This window comes from Salmo salar, chromosome ssa13 (assembly GCF_905237065.1).
Source record: "Salmo salar chromosome ssa13, Ssal_v3.1, whole genome shotgun sequence".
Classification (NCBI taxonomy): domain Eukaryota; kingdom Metazoa; phylum Chordata; class Actinopteri; order Salmoniformes; family Salmonidae; genus Salmo; species Salmo salar.
In genome coordinates, this window is record NC_059454.1 from 84,876,335 (window position 1) to 84,891,865 (window position 15,531).

The 15,531-nt window shown below is 41.9% G+C and overlaps 1 protein-coding gene and 1 long non-coding RNA gene across 2 annotated transcripts in view; one reads left to right on the forward strand and one right to left on the reverse strand.

Annotated features, from left to right (window-relative positions):
* LOC106567810 (transcriptional regulator ATRX) overlaps positions 1-15,531 on the reverse strand; it is a 36,895-nt gene that overhangs the window by 5,533 nt on the left and 15,831 nt on the right. Inside the window, exons 15-27 of the mRNA XM_014137568.2 lie at positions 4,847-5,029; positions 4,554-4,698; positions 4,333-4,442; positions 2,932-3,075; positions 2,646-2,823; positions 2,394-2,531; positions 2,077-2,252; positions 1,818-1,935; positions 1,587-1,717; positions 1,460-1,497; positions 1,166-1,308; positions 847-1,003; positions 29-129 (exon numbers count right to left, since the gene is read on the reverse strand). Coding sequence (XP_013993043.2) covers positions 29-129; positions 847-1,003; positions 1,166-1,308; positions 1,460-1,497; positions 1,587-1,717; positions 1,818-1,935; positions 2,077-2,252; positions 2,394-2,531; positions 2,646-2,823; positions 2,932-3,075; positions 4,333-4,442; positions 4,554-4,698; positions 4,847-5,029 — 1,762 coding nt within the window. The remainder of the gene's footprint in view (positions 1-28; positions 130-846; positions 1,004-1,165; positions 1,309-1,459; positions 1,498-1,586; positions 1,718-1,817; positions 1,936-2,076; positions 2,253-2,393; positions 2,532-2,645; positions 2,824-2,931; positions 3,076-4,332; positions 4,443-4,553; positions 4,699-4,846; positions 5,030-15,531) is intronic.
* On the forward strand, positions 4,883-10,215 carry LOC106567812 (uncharacterized). Its single transcript, XR_001320179.2, has 2 exons — positions 4,883-5,049; positions 10,094-10,215. It is a non-coding gene; the product is annotated as an uncharacterized lncRNA (long non-coding RNA).

Below are 15,531 nucleotides of genomic sequence, written 5' to 3' on the forward strand. Positions count from 1 at the left end.
ACATTTGAAAAGCCAACGGGACTGGTACCTTTGTATAGGGATGATTGCCTGTTGTTTTTGGCTTTGTTGGTGAGGTCCAAGAAATCTTCAATCATGTCTAATGTGATCAAGGATTGACTGAACACCAACCTGTAAATATACAACAGCAACTGATGAAGAATTGGTTATTTCAACAAATCTGCTCTGTGAAACTGGCTAACTTGATCCTTCTTTTTTGAAATGCACCCCTGGTGCCTGAATCCATTTCCCAAGCACACTTATGGTGAATCCCAAACCAGCCCCTCACCCCTACCAACTCGCTTGGAGGGCCCTCTGTTGTCATGTTGCTGACGAAACTTAGATGGTGACTTCTAGAGTGGCGGGGGGATCAAATAAACCCTTCAACTTCAGGACACACTCGTGACTTGAATGATGCAATTCATGTTCTACATTTAAATAATAAAATTAGCATGAAATTCAAATGAGAAAATTCCCTGTCGTTTTACAAGATATAAACATCAGTAACAGTTAAACGTTTAATTTGGGATGTATTTCATATGTTACATGTGTCAAGCTTTGAAATTAGACAAAAACAAATACAGGTGGCTTATAATTAGGCACGGCTCTCCATTCTTTTGTGTGAAATTGTGCAAACTCAAAATAATGTGGTGTGTTTTTGGGATACCTATTCGCTCTGAAGCATAGCTTGCTCGGTCAAAGTGTTTATCGGAGGGTCTAAATAGCCCCTACACCCTCCATCATTTTCAATTCCTCAGCTTTGGGACACTAGTGAATATGGCGGAGGCGTGCGTGAACGCATAAATGGAGGGGCGAGGGGAAGGGGGATGATTTGGGATTCAGCCTTACACTTTGTCTTCCAGTTCCTCTGCCATTCTGAGAATCTCAAACAGCAGCACCATCTTCCCTGAGTGCCCCAGGATGGTGGCGTCAGAGTCACTCAGCATTGACTTGTACCAGTCTGCAGCCGGACTGTCAGGCCTGAAACTGGTGGACGCTCTCAACGCTGAACACAGAGCATACAATATCACCACTGACCTCAAATGAATGAGACTAACAAATAAGTCATTAATATAAGGTAAATCCTTCAAAATGTTCAATAGTAACACTAGAAGGTATTGTAATAGACTCGGTGAAGTAATTTCCTGAATGGAAGAGACAACTCTACCTTTTACCACTGGAACCAGTGGACCTGCTTGCTGGTCTCCTTCCACATTGACACCCTTTGATGTGCTGTTCCACACCAGGATCACCACATCCTTGCTGTCTTCATCAGCATTCACCACTTTCCCCTTGTTCTCCTTCTCTTTCCTGAGTGGGACATAAAGGTAAAGTTATGAAAGGCAACAATCTATTATTTGCATTTTATCTGTCATTTGGTGGTAATAAACTACTTCAGGCATCACACAGCGGTAGCAGTTAAAAGATTTGGGTAGCCTACTGAATACTCATGCTGACACACCTCTCAGTTTTCTCCTGGTGCTTCCCATCAAAATGGCCCTGAAAACAAAGAGCATTATGTTGATGACGGTTTGACTGACATGCCTCAGGATCCGTCTGCAGATGAGAAAATAGTCGTTTTTGTTTACCTTATTTTCTTTGCTGATATAACTGAGCTGCAGACACCAGGGATGGTTCCAGATTCGGCTGAGTATCTGGAAGTCCTTGAAAAGGCTGGTTCCGGCTTTGCCCCTGGCTCCCTCAACCACAGACCTAGCTCCTAAACACACATGCAGCTTTTTTCTCCAAAAGGTTTATTAAATAATGCACATTTCATTGATATGTACAGAGCTTTCTGAGCTAACGATGGAGGTTCTTACCAGTGAAGTTGTCCAGGTAGTAGCGATACAGTCTGTACTGGAGAGGGGTCACCCTCACTGCCATAACATATTCATGTTTAGGGGGCAGGAACTTGGTCAAGGCTGAGTAGTCTCTTCTCTGACAGAGGAAAACACACTAAGTGTAGCCACTGGAAACTGACAAAGAACTTCACAACCAATACTTGTAAAAAAGTAAGCAGTGGTTCTGATAAACTACAAATAAAGGTGCCATACACTCCTAGTAATTGAGCTGTCTCACCTGTACACATCCCGCCAACATTGCATGAAGGACATGGGCGCGATTCTTCATGATGCGGACGTCTCTTGGGGTGGAGTCTGCACACTGGCCGTTTTGAATGGGGTTGATAAAGCGATTCCGGAACTCCTTGATTGAGCCCAGAAGGTTTTCCTTGATGAAGTTGACCATGCAGTGGTCTGAGAAAACAAAAATATATAAGACACGGCTACACCTGAAACATGAATAAACTAACCCAAACGTTGACATACTGCCCAGAGAAGTAGCTTAAATGGAAAGGCTGTTATAGGCTGTGTTCAAACTGAAGCAGGCCTCCTTACACTCATTGAGGTTGTTCTGCAGTGGTGTGCCTGTCAGTACCACCCTCCTTTTGGTCTTAATGGCACTCATAGCTTTAGAGATGTTGGATGCCTCGTTCTTCAGGATGTGACCCTCATCGCAGATCACAAAGTCTGGACCTGGAGTACAACAAATGTAGTGTATTAAGAGTTTCAACACCAATCAATTATACTACTTCAAAATTGTACATACCTCTCAACACTTCACATGCACATAATTGGTGGAGGATGTACCTGGATTGACCAGAGTACTGTCAAAGGTCTTTTTGAATTTTCCGTGGATGACTTTGAGGCCTAGTGTGAGGTTACGGTACATCTCATAGCCCATGATCATAACACCACCATCCATCTGCCATCTCTGCAGGGCAATATAACGCTCCTGTGGTCGCTTCAGTGTGGCCAACTCTGTCACCTACGAGATGGAAAAGAAGAAACATGAAATACCTTGAATATACTACAATGCATATCAATAACCTCTGCATGTATTTGACAAAAAATATATATATATCTTCTTGGCTACCTTGACTTTGTCAGCTCCCATGTCAACTTGCCACTTCTCAAACTCGTTGACCCAGTTGAGGATTGTGTTGAGTGGACACACCACCAGGGCAGTCCTGAAGTTCATGCACTTTGACTGCAGCATCGTATGGAGAAATGTCACCACCTACATGAGAAAATATTGAAGCAAGAGATTCTGGTATTATATACTAAACGAAAATAAACGCAACATGCAACAATTTCAAAGATTTTACTGAGTCACAGTTCATAGAAGTAAATCAGTCAATTAAAATAAATTCATTTGGCCCTGATTTAGGGATTTCACATGACTGGGCAGGGGCGCAGCCATGAGTGGGCCTAGGAGGGCATAGGCCCACCCACTAGGGAGACAGGCCCAGCCAATCAGAATGAATTTTCCCCCACAAAAGGGCTTTATTACAGATAGAAATAGTCCTCAAAACTTGAGACATCTGTGGTATTGTGTTGTGACAAAACTGCACATTTCAGAGTTGCCTTTTATTGTCCCCAGTACAAGGTGCACTTGTGCAATTCAAATTGTATTTGTCACATGCGCCGAATACAACAGGTGTAGACCTTACCGTGAAATGCTTACTTACAAGCCCTTAACCAACAATGCAGTTCAATAAATATAGTTAATAAAATATTTACTAAATAACCTAAAGTAAAAAAATCGAATCAATCAAAAAGTAACTCAAGAAATGTACATAACAATAACGAAGCTATATACAGAGGGTACCGAGTCAATGTGCGGGGTACAGTTGTTGGTGACGTGGACACCAAGGAACTTGAAACTCTCAACCCGCACCACTTCAGTCCCGTCGATGTTAATGGGGGCCTGTTCGACCCTCCTTTTCCTATAATCCACGATCAGCTCCTTTGTCTTGCTCACATTGACGGAGAGGTTGTTGTCCCGGCACCACACTGCCAGGTCTCTGACCTCCTCCCTATAGGCTGTCTCATTGTTGCCGGTGATCAGGCCTACCACTGTTGTGTCGTCAGTAAACTTAATGATGGTGTTGGCATCGTGCTTGGCCACAGTCGTGGGTAAACAGGGAGTACAGGAGGGGACTAAACACGCATCCCTAATGATCATGCTGTTTAATCAGCTTGTTGATATGCTACACCTGTCAGTCAGGTGCATTGATAATCTTGGCAAAGAAGAAATGCTCACTAACTGGGATGTAAACAAATTAATGCACAGAATTTGAGAGAAATAATCTTTTTGTGCATATGGAACATTTCTGGGATCTTTTATTTCAGCTCATGAAACATGGGAACAACACTTTACATGGTGTGTTTATATTTTTGTTCAGTGGAGTATCTCTAGTATTGTTAACAAAAGATACTGTTTTATGAATGACATATGCATATGACAACACTCCTACTGTATTCTTCCTTTTACCTGCAGTGTCTTCCCTAGGCCCATGCAGTGGGCCAGTAAGCAGCCTGATCCAGGGGTTGAATTGGCCTTCTTCACAGACTCACAACAACAGTCCCAGATAAACTGCACACCTATCAAAAGGAGGAAGAGATACAGCAAATTGAAGGGGCAATGCTGATAGCCACTGTATTTGACTTACTCTGTATTGGGTTTGTACAACTGAAATAAAAACCGAGACTTACCATCCACCTGGTGAGGCTTGAGCCTGGTCACCAGGTTCCTGTGCACCTGGATGAGTGGCTCATTTGTCCCCTCATCCTGATCCAGGACCAGCTTAGTGGTGATGGGACAGGTCACATGAGACGCCTCATCCTCAATAACAATCACCTGCGAGGAAACCACCATTAGACCAAAACTGATAATACAAAATGTTATAATATATAATTTAATCAAATAAAATGTTGTATTAGTATGACATTTCTGATAGTGCATGGATTCTACAGTGCATGGAGAGGGTCAGCTGTGTGTAGTGTACCTCTCTGAAGTCCTCCCTCTGCTCTCTTTCTGCCAGGCGTCTGCGTCTCTCCTCCTCCTCCTTCAGGGCTCTCTGGGTCTCCGAGCGAAGGTGCTCGTCTACGATGATCCTGCGGATCTTCTTGCGGCCCTTAGGTGTACCTTTGTTGTCCCCTTCCTCGCCGTCCTTCTCTTCATCGTCACTCTGTTTAGATAGATAGATCAGTAAGTCACCAGCAGTTAAAGAACCCTTTAACACACTGTAAAAAAAGAACATACATTTTAACAATGATACATTTAGCACCTGATAGTACACAAACAATAAATCAAGAATAGCAAAATGATCATCATACATCTCAGAAATCCAATAGTTACACATCAATGAAGTTAGTAAGAAAGATACAAAAGGGTGACTGACAACGCAAATGTAAAATGAGATGGTGATAACGACCTTGAGGAAGAAAATCAAGCCAAAGAACAAGCTCTGAATGACCTCCAAGGTCAACTTCAAGATGTCTACGAGGAACCTCAAGGCCTTCGATGCTCTGTCCGACCAAAGAACCCTACATACAAAATGCTTGCATTGCAAGCATGACCAATGTATGACCAATGAAAGATCCAAGCCCGCAAAGCAAGAGAGCAGCTAAAGTCAGATATAACAGAGAGCCAGCTGGCATTTCTGATCGACACATTGAAGAAAGGAACGGATGATGTCATGAGCATCTATCTTGAAATTCAAGGTCACATCACACAGTCAACTGAGTTAAGGCGTCGTGTCGACACAGGTGTGGCAGTTACAGCAGATATTATCAGAATTGCCTATGAAAAGATATCAGGCATTGATGAAGAGCTTGATGCTGAACAGGAAAAACGTTGTCTCAGTGAGTTACTTGATCGCGACTACACTCGCTCCATTTACGGATCTACAGTCTCACAAATGAGTCACAAGTCCAGTGCTCAATGCAGCCATCACTCCATGGCCTCATGTATGGCAGCCAAACGTGCAGATGCAGCAGCAGAGCTGACAGCAAAGGAAGTTGAGTATGAAGTGTTGCTGGAGAAAAAGAAACAAAAGGAAATGATACAACACTCAGAAGAGCAGTAAAGTAAGGATGTGAGTTGGAACAACTACAGGCAAAGCGAGATGTAAAGGCAGCTCGGGCCAGGTTATAGGCCTAGAACCAGGAGGTAGTACGGAAAACTAGCTTCTGAACTGTCAACAACATTACTCCAACTACCATTCAACAACTCTCTAATGCCCCAGCATCATTACCTCATGTGGATGTGACTTCTCTGGCTCAAGCCTTCCAAGATAGCATAGCCCTTAATCGACTTCCAATGCCAGAGCCATTTGTATTCAATGGTGATCCAATTCAATTCCTTGAGTGGAAAGCCTCTTTTGTGTCATTTATCGATCAAAGAAGTGTCTTGTCAGTTGACAAGCTTTATTATCTTAAGAAGTACGTGGGTGGCCCAGCTCGTAAGACCCTGAATGGTACTTTCTACAGAAATGATGACGAGGCCTACAAAGACGTGTGGAACAAACTCAACCATAGATATGGCCAGCCATTTGTCATACAGAGGGCATTTAGAGAAAGGCTTGCAAACTGGCCAAAAACTCAACTTAAGGACACCGTAGGACTCAGAGATATTTCAGATTTTTTTAAATGCCTGTCAGGATGCTATACCTATGTTAAAGGTCTTCAGATATTAAATGACTGTAAAGAGAATCAGAAGCTAGTTCAAAAACTGCCTGACTGGGCAGCTTCTTATTGGAACAGACAAGTTACACAAACCTTGAACAATAGTCAAGAATTCCCCAGTTTCCAGGAATTTGCTACTTTGATGACGATGGAAGCAGAGATTGCTTGCAATAAGATAACTTCTTTCTATGCTCTCCGTTCATCCGAATGTACCACTGAGAAACGAAATGTCAGGGAGACTAAGAGGAGAATGGAAAGTGTTCTCAGCACTCAAACATTCACAGATAGTGAGAATCAAAAGTCAGCCAAAGCAAGTGCAAGGCCTCCGTGTATGTTTTGCCAGGACAATAAGCATCAGCTCCATGGCTGTTCTAAATTCATGACCGAGTCTCTGGAGGAGCGACAGAAATATGTGAAGAAAATAAGCTTTGCTATAGATGCTTGAAATCTGGTCACAGTGCAAAGGACTGTCGTCATCACCACACCTTTGACACCTGCAAAGGAAAGCATAGCTGTTAATGATGATGTCATATTCAATGAACTGATGAAAACTAACCAAGTGCTCCAGGACAAGTTGTCTACAGAAATAAAGGAACTTAAAATCAAGAAATTCAACAAAGACAAGGCCGAGGATAAAGTCTACTTCTGGAGAAACCCTGACAGAGGAGGTCCTGCTCCTCCTCTCCATGACAGACGCAGGTGGGATGACACTTACTTCCATCCACCCCCGTCTCACCAACACTCTACAACCAGCGCCTCATCGGCTTCCAGTGGTAGTTTTTTATTCAACGAGAGACTGGGCCGACGGAAGGGCGCAGGTGGCCGTGGACACGTGCACCGACGAGATGCCGCACCCAACGGGGTAAGAAGAAACTACTCCCAGAGGCAGAGGAGACCGTTCACAGTCCCAGAACCCACGGGACTGAGTGTCTTTAATTTATCAAGCAAGATATTGAGCCCTGCCCATATCTCCTTGCTTAATAAAGGGTTATATTTTATGCCTACAACTCAGTGTAACGATTTTGATGTTAAGGTAGACATGTTTAAGTTTTTTTAAAACATCCGTTTAAGGGAATACTTCAGCTCCCCTAATCGTGATGTTTCTATTGAACAAGTAGGTTGCTCACCTGCACGTACTCCGACTCCTTTTAGAAGTAAGAGTTATTTTGTACCTCCAGCCAATCGCAATCACTCTATTGAGACATATTGCAGACTTGTTGAAAAAGATGTTGTTCATCTCCTTAAGAACAAACAGGAGTCCAAATCTTTCCATAATTTATCTAAGGATGAAAAACAAGCTTTGCTTGATTTACAATCTGATACGTCAGTCCTTATTCGTCCTGCTGATAAGGGTGGGTCGGTGGTATTCATGGATAGGACAGATTATGTAAATGAGCGTCATAGACAGCTGCTTGACAATACCTTTTACAAGAAACTCAGAAGTGACCCTACTTCCCAATTTCAGAATACTATCTTTGCTGTCCTAGATGGGTATTTAAGTTCTGGTCAGATAACCAAAAAAAAACATAACTTTTTGGCTATTCAACACCCTAAAATTCCCACTTTCTATACTTTGCCGAAATTACACAAGAATGTTACAAAACCTCCAGGGCAGACGCAGGTGGGATGACACTTACTTCCATCCACCCCTGTCTCACAGTAACGGCCCCTCTATCTACTTTTGTTGACTTTTTTATTAGACCACTCGCAGAACAGCTCCCCTCCTTTGTAAAGGACACCAGCAGTATGATCTCTGATCCTCTCCCTGAGAATACCGTGTTAGTTACTTTTGATGTTGAGTCGTTATACACAAATATTCCACACGAGGGCGGTATTGAAGCTATGGAACATTTTCTTCTGCAACGTGACCCTAATGAACTACCTTCCAGTGCCTGCATTATAACATTGTCTGAAATAGTACTCACACATAACTATTTCATGTTTCTAAACGATTTCTTTATTCAGAAGAAGGGTACTGTAATGGGATCCCCCATGGCTCCTAACTTTGCTAATTTGTATGTGGGTTACATGGAGAAACAGTCTATTTTCAATCCTCTCAAAAATGTTTTCTTGCCTTACATCATTATTTGGAAACGGTATATTGACGATATTTTTGTTCTATGGAGGGGTTATGCAAAACAGCTCCAGGCGTTCCATGCTTTTCTTAACTCCTGTTCTGAGCATTTGAGATTTACTATGCAACCTGATACACGTCAAATCAGTGTTCTTGATCTTCTGATCTTGTGTGAAGACAATGTTCTATACAATGATCTTTACAGGAAACCTACTGATCGTAACAGTTTGTTGAGGGCTGATAGCTGTCACCCACTTCCCTTGAAAAATAGTTTGCCCTACAGCCAATTCTGTAGAATCAAAAGAATTTGCAAAAAACAATCAGATTTCGACAGAAATATGGCTGAGACGCAAAGAAAGTTCAAGGAGAGGGGGTACAAAAATTATCAGATTAATATTGCCATTGATAAAATTCAAAACAAAACATGACCTTTTTCAAGGTCAATCTCGCAAAAAGACGCATTCTTGCGTTCTAACTACCCGCTATTCAAAGTGCTCTGAATAAATTAAGGGAATCGTTCAAACATTGGCACATTCTAAAATACGATGATAGGCTCGGTAATGTGTTTTCTGACCTTCCCTTGGTCGTATTCTCGCGGGGCAGAAATCTCAGAGACCAATTGGTACACTCTGATTTACCACCCCAAGATATTCCTGAACAACGTCTATTTGCACCCATACTGTATGGAAACTACAAGTGTAATGGCTGTGCTCAATGTAATGGCACTTATAAATGTAGATCCTTCAAACACCCACAAACAGGAAAATCGATCCCAATCAAAGGTGTTATTACATGCTCCACTAAGGCAGTTATTTATCTTATAACTTGTCCTTGTGGTAAAAATTATGTGGGTAAAACAAAGCGTGAATTAAAAGTACGTATCTCAGAGCATCGTAGCACCATTAGGTGCAAAAACTTGACTTACCCAGTTGCGGCCCACTTTTTGGAAGCAAACCACTCAATTTCGTCTCTGCGTTATATTGGCATCGAACATGTCACCCTCCCTAGGAGAGGGGGTGACCTTGATAATTTATTGTTAAAATGAGAGGCTGCCTGGATCTTTAACTTAAAGACCTTCGCACCCTTTGGTCTCAACATAGACTTTGATCTTAAGCCATTCTTGTGATTGTGACTTTGCCATTGTAATTGTTTGTAAGCTTGTGTAGTCTAAAATGAATCTATGATCGTATGCTATCCATTCGTTTTTTTTGTATGCTGTTCTTTGTATGCCATTTTTATATTTGAGAATTAACCAATGATATTAGGCCACACTTGGCCATGATTACAGACATCTGTGTGTCTTTTGACACTATATAAACGAGTCATCTCGCAGTGTTTGTGATCATACCCTGATGAAGACAGCTTGGCTGTCGAAACGTTGGATATTACATTTTTGCATCTGAGCTCCTAGTGTGCGGCTCTCCCTTATTTTCAAGTTTACTCCGCTAGCCAGCACCTCGCCTTAATAGGTGTGTGTTTCTTTTTCTTCTAGATTGCCAGGACAATAAGCATCAGCTCCATGGCTGTTCTAAATTCATGACCAAGTCTCTGGAGGAGCGACAGAAATATGTTTAGAAAATAAGCTTTGCTATGGGTGCTTGAAATCTGGTCACAGTGCAAAGGACTATCGTCATCACCACACATTTGACACCTGCAAAGGAAAGCATCCCACGTGTCTCCACAATGACAGTTAGGTAAAACGGGAAAAGCATACACCTCTGCCGATTTCTTACCAAAATAATATGGATGAGGCAGCAACTGCATTGTCACTCAACATAGCTGGAAAAGGACAATCTACTAACACTTCCATGATCATATCAGTGTGGGTGTCAAAGGAACATGTCAGGTGCTGAAAAACTTGTCTACGCCCTGCTTGACACCAAGAATGATACTAAATTCATTGACCCGGAAGTGAGCAATGCTTTACAAGCCAGTGAAACTGAAATTAACTACTATGATAGGACGTGACAGTTGTGAAAAGCAAAATAGTCTCAGGGCTTCGTGTGAGAGGTTACAGCTCTACCATCCAAATCGATCTTCCTCCTACCTAAACCAAGGATTGCATACCTGTAAACCGCACCCACATTCCGACCTGTGAAACGGCCAAGCACTGGAATCATCACTCCATGGTAGTAGATGAAATCCCAACACTGAAGGATTGTCAGGTTGGCCTTCTGTCATGACGTGCCCTGGGGGGAAGATCATAGCCCCCCCCTCTCTCTCCACAGTTTTATGACTTTACGACAGGTCATAAATACCTGATAGAAACTGCCATGCAGTATTGAGACAGTCTACCAGAACAAAGTACATATTTTGTTCAAAACTCCTAATCCCCAAAATGGGAGAACTAAACAATATTTCTATTTTTGAGAATGTGGGAATGGTTCATGGACACTTAAGGGACGGTTATGACGAGTATGTTTCATTTGGTGATCTCATGAAGGACAGGAAACACACATAACTGTATCTCTTAAAGTGTACATGTCCCAGCTGTCAGGTTTACATCTAAATATTGTGAAACATATATGATTAAACATGAAACTATTTGTGAAAAGATGTAATGTCATGTTAACCTTCTAAATGAGAGTATGGATTTTCATATAAAGATGAACTAGTCAGTGGCTACAATTCTATAGGCCATCGGAGACCATACAGCTGTAGTTTGGCTACACGGCCGGAAATGGTTAAACTCTGAGACTATCGATCACTACAGAATAAAAATCTTAGACGAATAATTACTAGTCTGCAGCTAGAAATTACATAAGTCTAGAACGAGAATACCGATTACCGCCGAAGCATCTATATATGAGAACATTTCCGAATGGTACTCTGAAGTATCCGTGTTCATGTGCAAAGGATTAGCATTTCAATTAATACAATTATAGACTGTGTGTAGTAAATCCCTTTTCCGCACTTTCTCAGTCCCCACCCCTTTCCTTTGTCTACCAAGCCATCATATTGGTTTAGCCAACTCTGGACTTTTCTATCAGTTAGTAACCAATATCTACTGTTTGTTTGTGATGTATTTCTGTGATTATTTAGTTAGTTAGTAAATAAATTATTAAAGACATTTTGTATATTGCTGACTCATTATTGAAACTAGGGTTTGTGCAGATAACCAAGAATTTTACAACGTTTGGAATGAGACTAATGAGGTAACAATTAAGAATTCATTAATAGAAGACTAATTGATTCAATATTAAAATATCTGAAGTTATATTCAGAAAATTATAACTTTAATCTCAACATTTTTTGTGGTACCCCGACTTCCTAGTTAATTAATGTTTACATGATTAGTTTAATCACGTAATAATTAAACCTAGAGAACTGATTTGATATAAATAATCTTCACATTTAACCTGTTAGGGCTAGGGGGCAGTATTGACACGGCTGGATAAAAAACATACCCGATTTAATCTGGTTACCACTCCTACCCAGTAACTAGAATATGCATATACTTATTACATATGGATAGAAAACACCCTAAAGTTTCTAAAACTGTTTGAATGGTGTCTGTGAGTATAACAGAACTCAAATGGCAGGTCAAAACCTGAGAGATTCCTTTACAGGAAGTGGCCTGTCTGACCATTTCTTGAACTTCTTTTCCATCTCTATCTTTTACTAAGGATCTCTGCTCTAACGTGACACTTCCTACGTCGTCCATAGGCGCTCAGAGCCCGGGAAAAACCTGAATGTCGTCATCCCAGCCCCAGGCTGAAACACATTATCGCCTTTCTCAAGTGGCCGATCAAGGGACTCTGGGCTTAGGCGCGTGACCTGACCGCCCCCGTCTTTGTGATTTGTTCCTCTGTTTGCCGAAAAGGAGATTCCCGGTCGGAATATTATCGCTTTTCTACGAGAAAAATGGCATAAAAATTGATTTTAAACAGCGGTTGACATGCTTCGAAGTACGGTAATGGAATATTTAGAAATTTTTTTGGCACGAATTGCGCCATGCGCACGACCCTTCTTTACCATTTCGGATAGTGTCTGGACGCATACGAACAAAACGCCGCTATTCGGATATAACGATGGATTATTTTGGACCAAACCAACATTTGTTATTGAAGTAGCAGTCCTGGGAGTGCATTCTGACGAAGACAACAAAAGGTAATCAAACTTTTATAATAGTAAATATGATTATGGTGAGTGCTAAACTTGCCGGGTGTCTAAATAGCTAGCCCGTGATGCCTGGGCTATGTACTTAGAATATTGCAAAATGTGCTTTCACCAAAAAGCTATTTTAAAATCGGACATATCGAGTGCATAGAGGAGGTCTGTATCTATAATTCTTAAAATAATTGTTATGCTTTTTGTGAACGTTTATCGTGAGTAATTTAGTAAAATGTTAGCGAATTCCCCGGAAGTTTGCGGGGGTATGCTAGTTCTGAACGTCACATGCTAATGTAAAAAGCTGGTTTTTGATATAAATATGAACTTGATTGAACAAAACATGCATGTATTGTATAACATAATGTCCTAGGGTTGTCATCTGATGAAGATCATCAAAGGTTAGTGTTGCATTTAGCTGTCTTCTGGGTTTTTGTGACATTATATGCTAGCTTGAAAAATGGGTGTCTGATTATTTCTGGCTTGGCACTCTGCTGACATAATCTAATGTTTTGCTTTCGTTGTAAAGCCTTTTTGAAATCGGACAGTGTGGTTAGATTAACGAGAGTCTTGTCTTTAAATAGCTGTAAAATAGTCATATGTTTGAGAAATTGAAGTAATAGGAATTTTAAGGTTTTGAAAATCGCGCCACAGGCTTCAAGTGGCTGTTACGTAGGTGGGACGAATTCGTCCCGCCTAGCCCATAGAGGTTAATGATTGTCACAGACACAACATTTCTGATAGGCTAGAACTGCTCAAGGGCAATGGCACCAAAACAAGTGATTTTAGGTGAAAATGATGAGCCCTACGCTGTTCGAACTGTCTTAGGACAGAGCATTGTGGGACGCTCATCGCCATTCATCGATACACCAAGCGTCACTAGTCTGTCACCGGGTCATCGTCAAAAAGGTCCCCTCAGTAATCCCTGCAGATGCTATTCGCATTCTGGAGTCCAATTTCAAGGACACCAGTGAAGATGGCAAGACAGTGTCTCAGGATGACATCCTCTTCCTGAACAAGCTGAATGATGGTATAAGGAAAAATAGTCATGGCCACTATGAAATGCCCTTGCCTTTTAAGGAGAGACCCAATCTACCCAACCACAAACAACTCGTCATTGTACGGCTCAGACATCTCAAAGGGAAACTGTTAAAGGATGAAAGATATAAAGGAACGTTATGTCAAATTCATGGATGAGGTCATTGAAAAGGGTGACGCGGAGAAGTTGAAGATGATGGAAATGAAGGCGAGAAATGGTATATTGCTCATCATGGCGTTTATCATCCTAAGAAGTCAGATAAGCTACGCGTAGTATTTGATTGCTCTGCCAAGTACAAGGGAACCAGTTTAAATGTCCATCTGCTTCCAGGGCCTGATTTGATGAGCTAGCTGAACAGTGTTCTCATGCGTTTTCGGCAGCACCCTATTGCATTGATGTGTGACATTGAGATGTGTCACCAATTCCATGTGCCCGACACTGACCGAAACTATCTGTGCTTCCTTTGGTGGAAAAAGGGAGACATTACTGCAGAGCCTCAAGAGTTCCGCATGAAGGTGCATCTGTTTGGCACTGTACCAATTCCTGGATGTGCAAACTATGGACTGAAGCATCTAGCTAAGGAGAACAGAGACCTATACCCTCACAATTCATCATGAGCGACTTTTACGTCGATGATAGGGTCACAAGCATAGACTGTTCGGAATATGCTATTCAGTTTGCACAGGAGGCTCGAAAACTTTGTGCCATCGGTGGTCTTCGACTGCACAAGTTTGTATCCAATGACAGAGCTGTCCTAGAACGCATACCGCCATGTGAACGTGCATCCGACATTAAGGACCTTAACCTCGCATGTGATGACTTGCCATCAGAAAGAGCACTCGGGATTCAGTGGCACATTGAGTCTGACTGCTTCAAGTTCAATGTCAATCTCAAGGACCAACCTGCAACACGTAGAGGTGTACTGTCTACGGTTGACTCCTTGTATGATCCTTTAGGGTTTGTAGCTCCATTCTTGCTCAACGGAAAAAGAGTACTGCAGAACATGTGTAGGCATGGCACAGGTTGGGATGACCCTCTGACTGATGAACTTCAACCAAAGTGGGAATGTTGGAAAAATGATCTTATTCATTTGGAGGTGAACATACCCCGTAGTTATGTACCTACTGACTTTGAAAGGGTTACCTAAACAGGGCTACATAATTTCTCTGATGCAAGCACGAGCCGATATGGTCAGTGTTCATATTTGAAACTCAAGAATGAAGAGGGCCAAATTCATTGTGCTCTAGTCATGGGAAGATCTTGTGTCACTCCCACAAAAGGTCACAACTATTCCCAGACTAGAACTCACAGCTGCATTTGTCTCAAGTAAAAGCAAGCAACGTTCTCAAGGAGGAACTTAGAAATGCTGATTTTGAAGAGTTCTTCTGGACCAACTCCAAAGTAGTTGTATGGTAAATTAACAATGAGGCGTGACAATTCCACACATTTGTACCCAACTGAGTGCAGAAGATACATCTCAGCACATCTTCTCACCAATGGAGACAGGTCCCGACTTACAAAAATCCCACAGATCATGCATCCAGAGGCCTAACTGTCGTCAATGAACTGCTATCATCTGATTGGTTCACAGGACCCAAGTTTTTGTAGAAGAAAAATATTTCTCACAGAATACGTGGTCTCAAAATTGCCATTAGGAGACCCGGAAGTCAGAAAGGCTCAAACACTAAACACAAGAACCACAGAACAAGTAAGTCTTGCAGATCGCCTGTGTAACCTCTCATCCTGGTCTAGGGCTTCTCAAGCTGTTGCACGTATTCTTG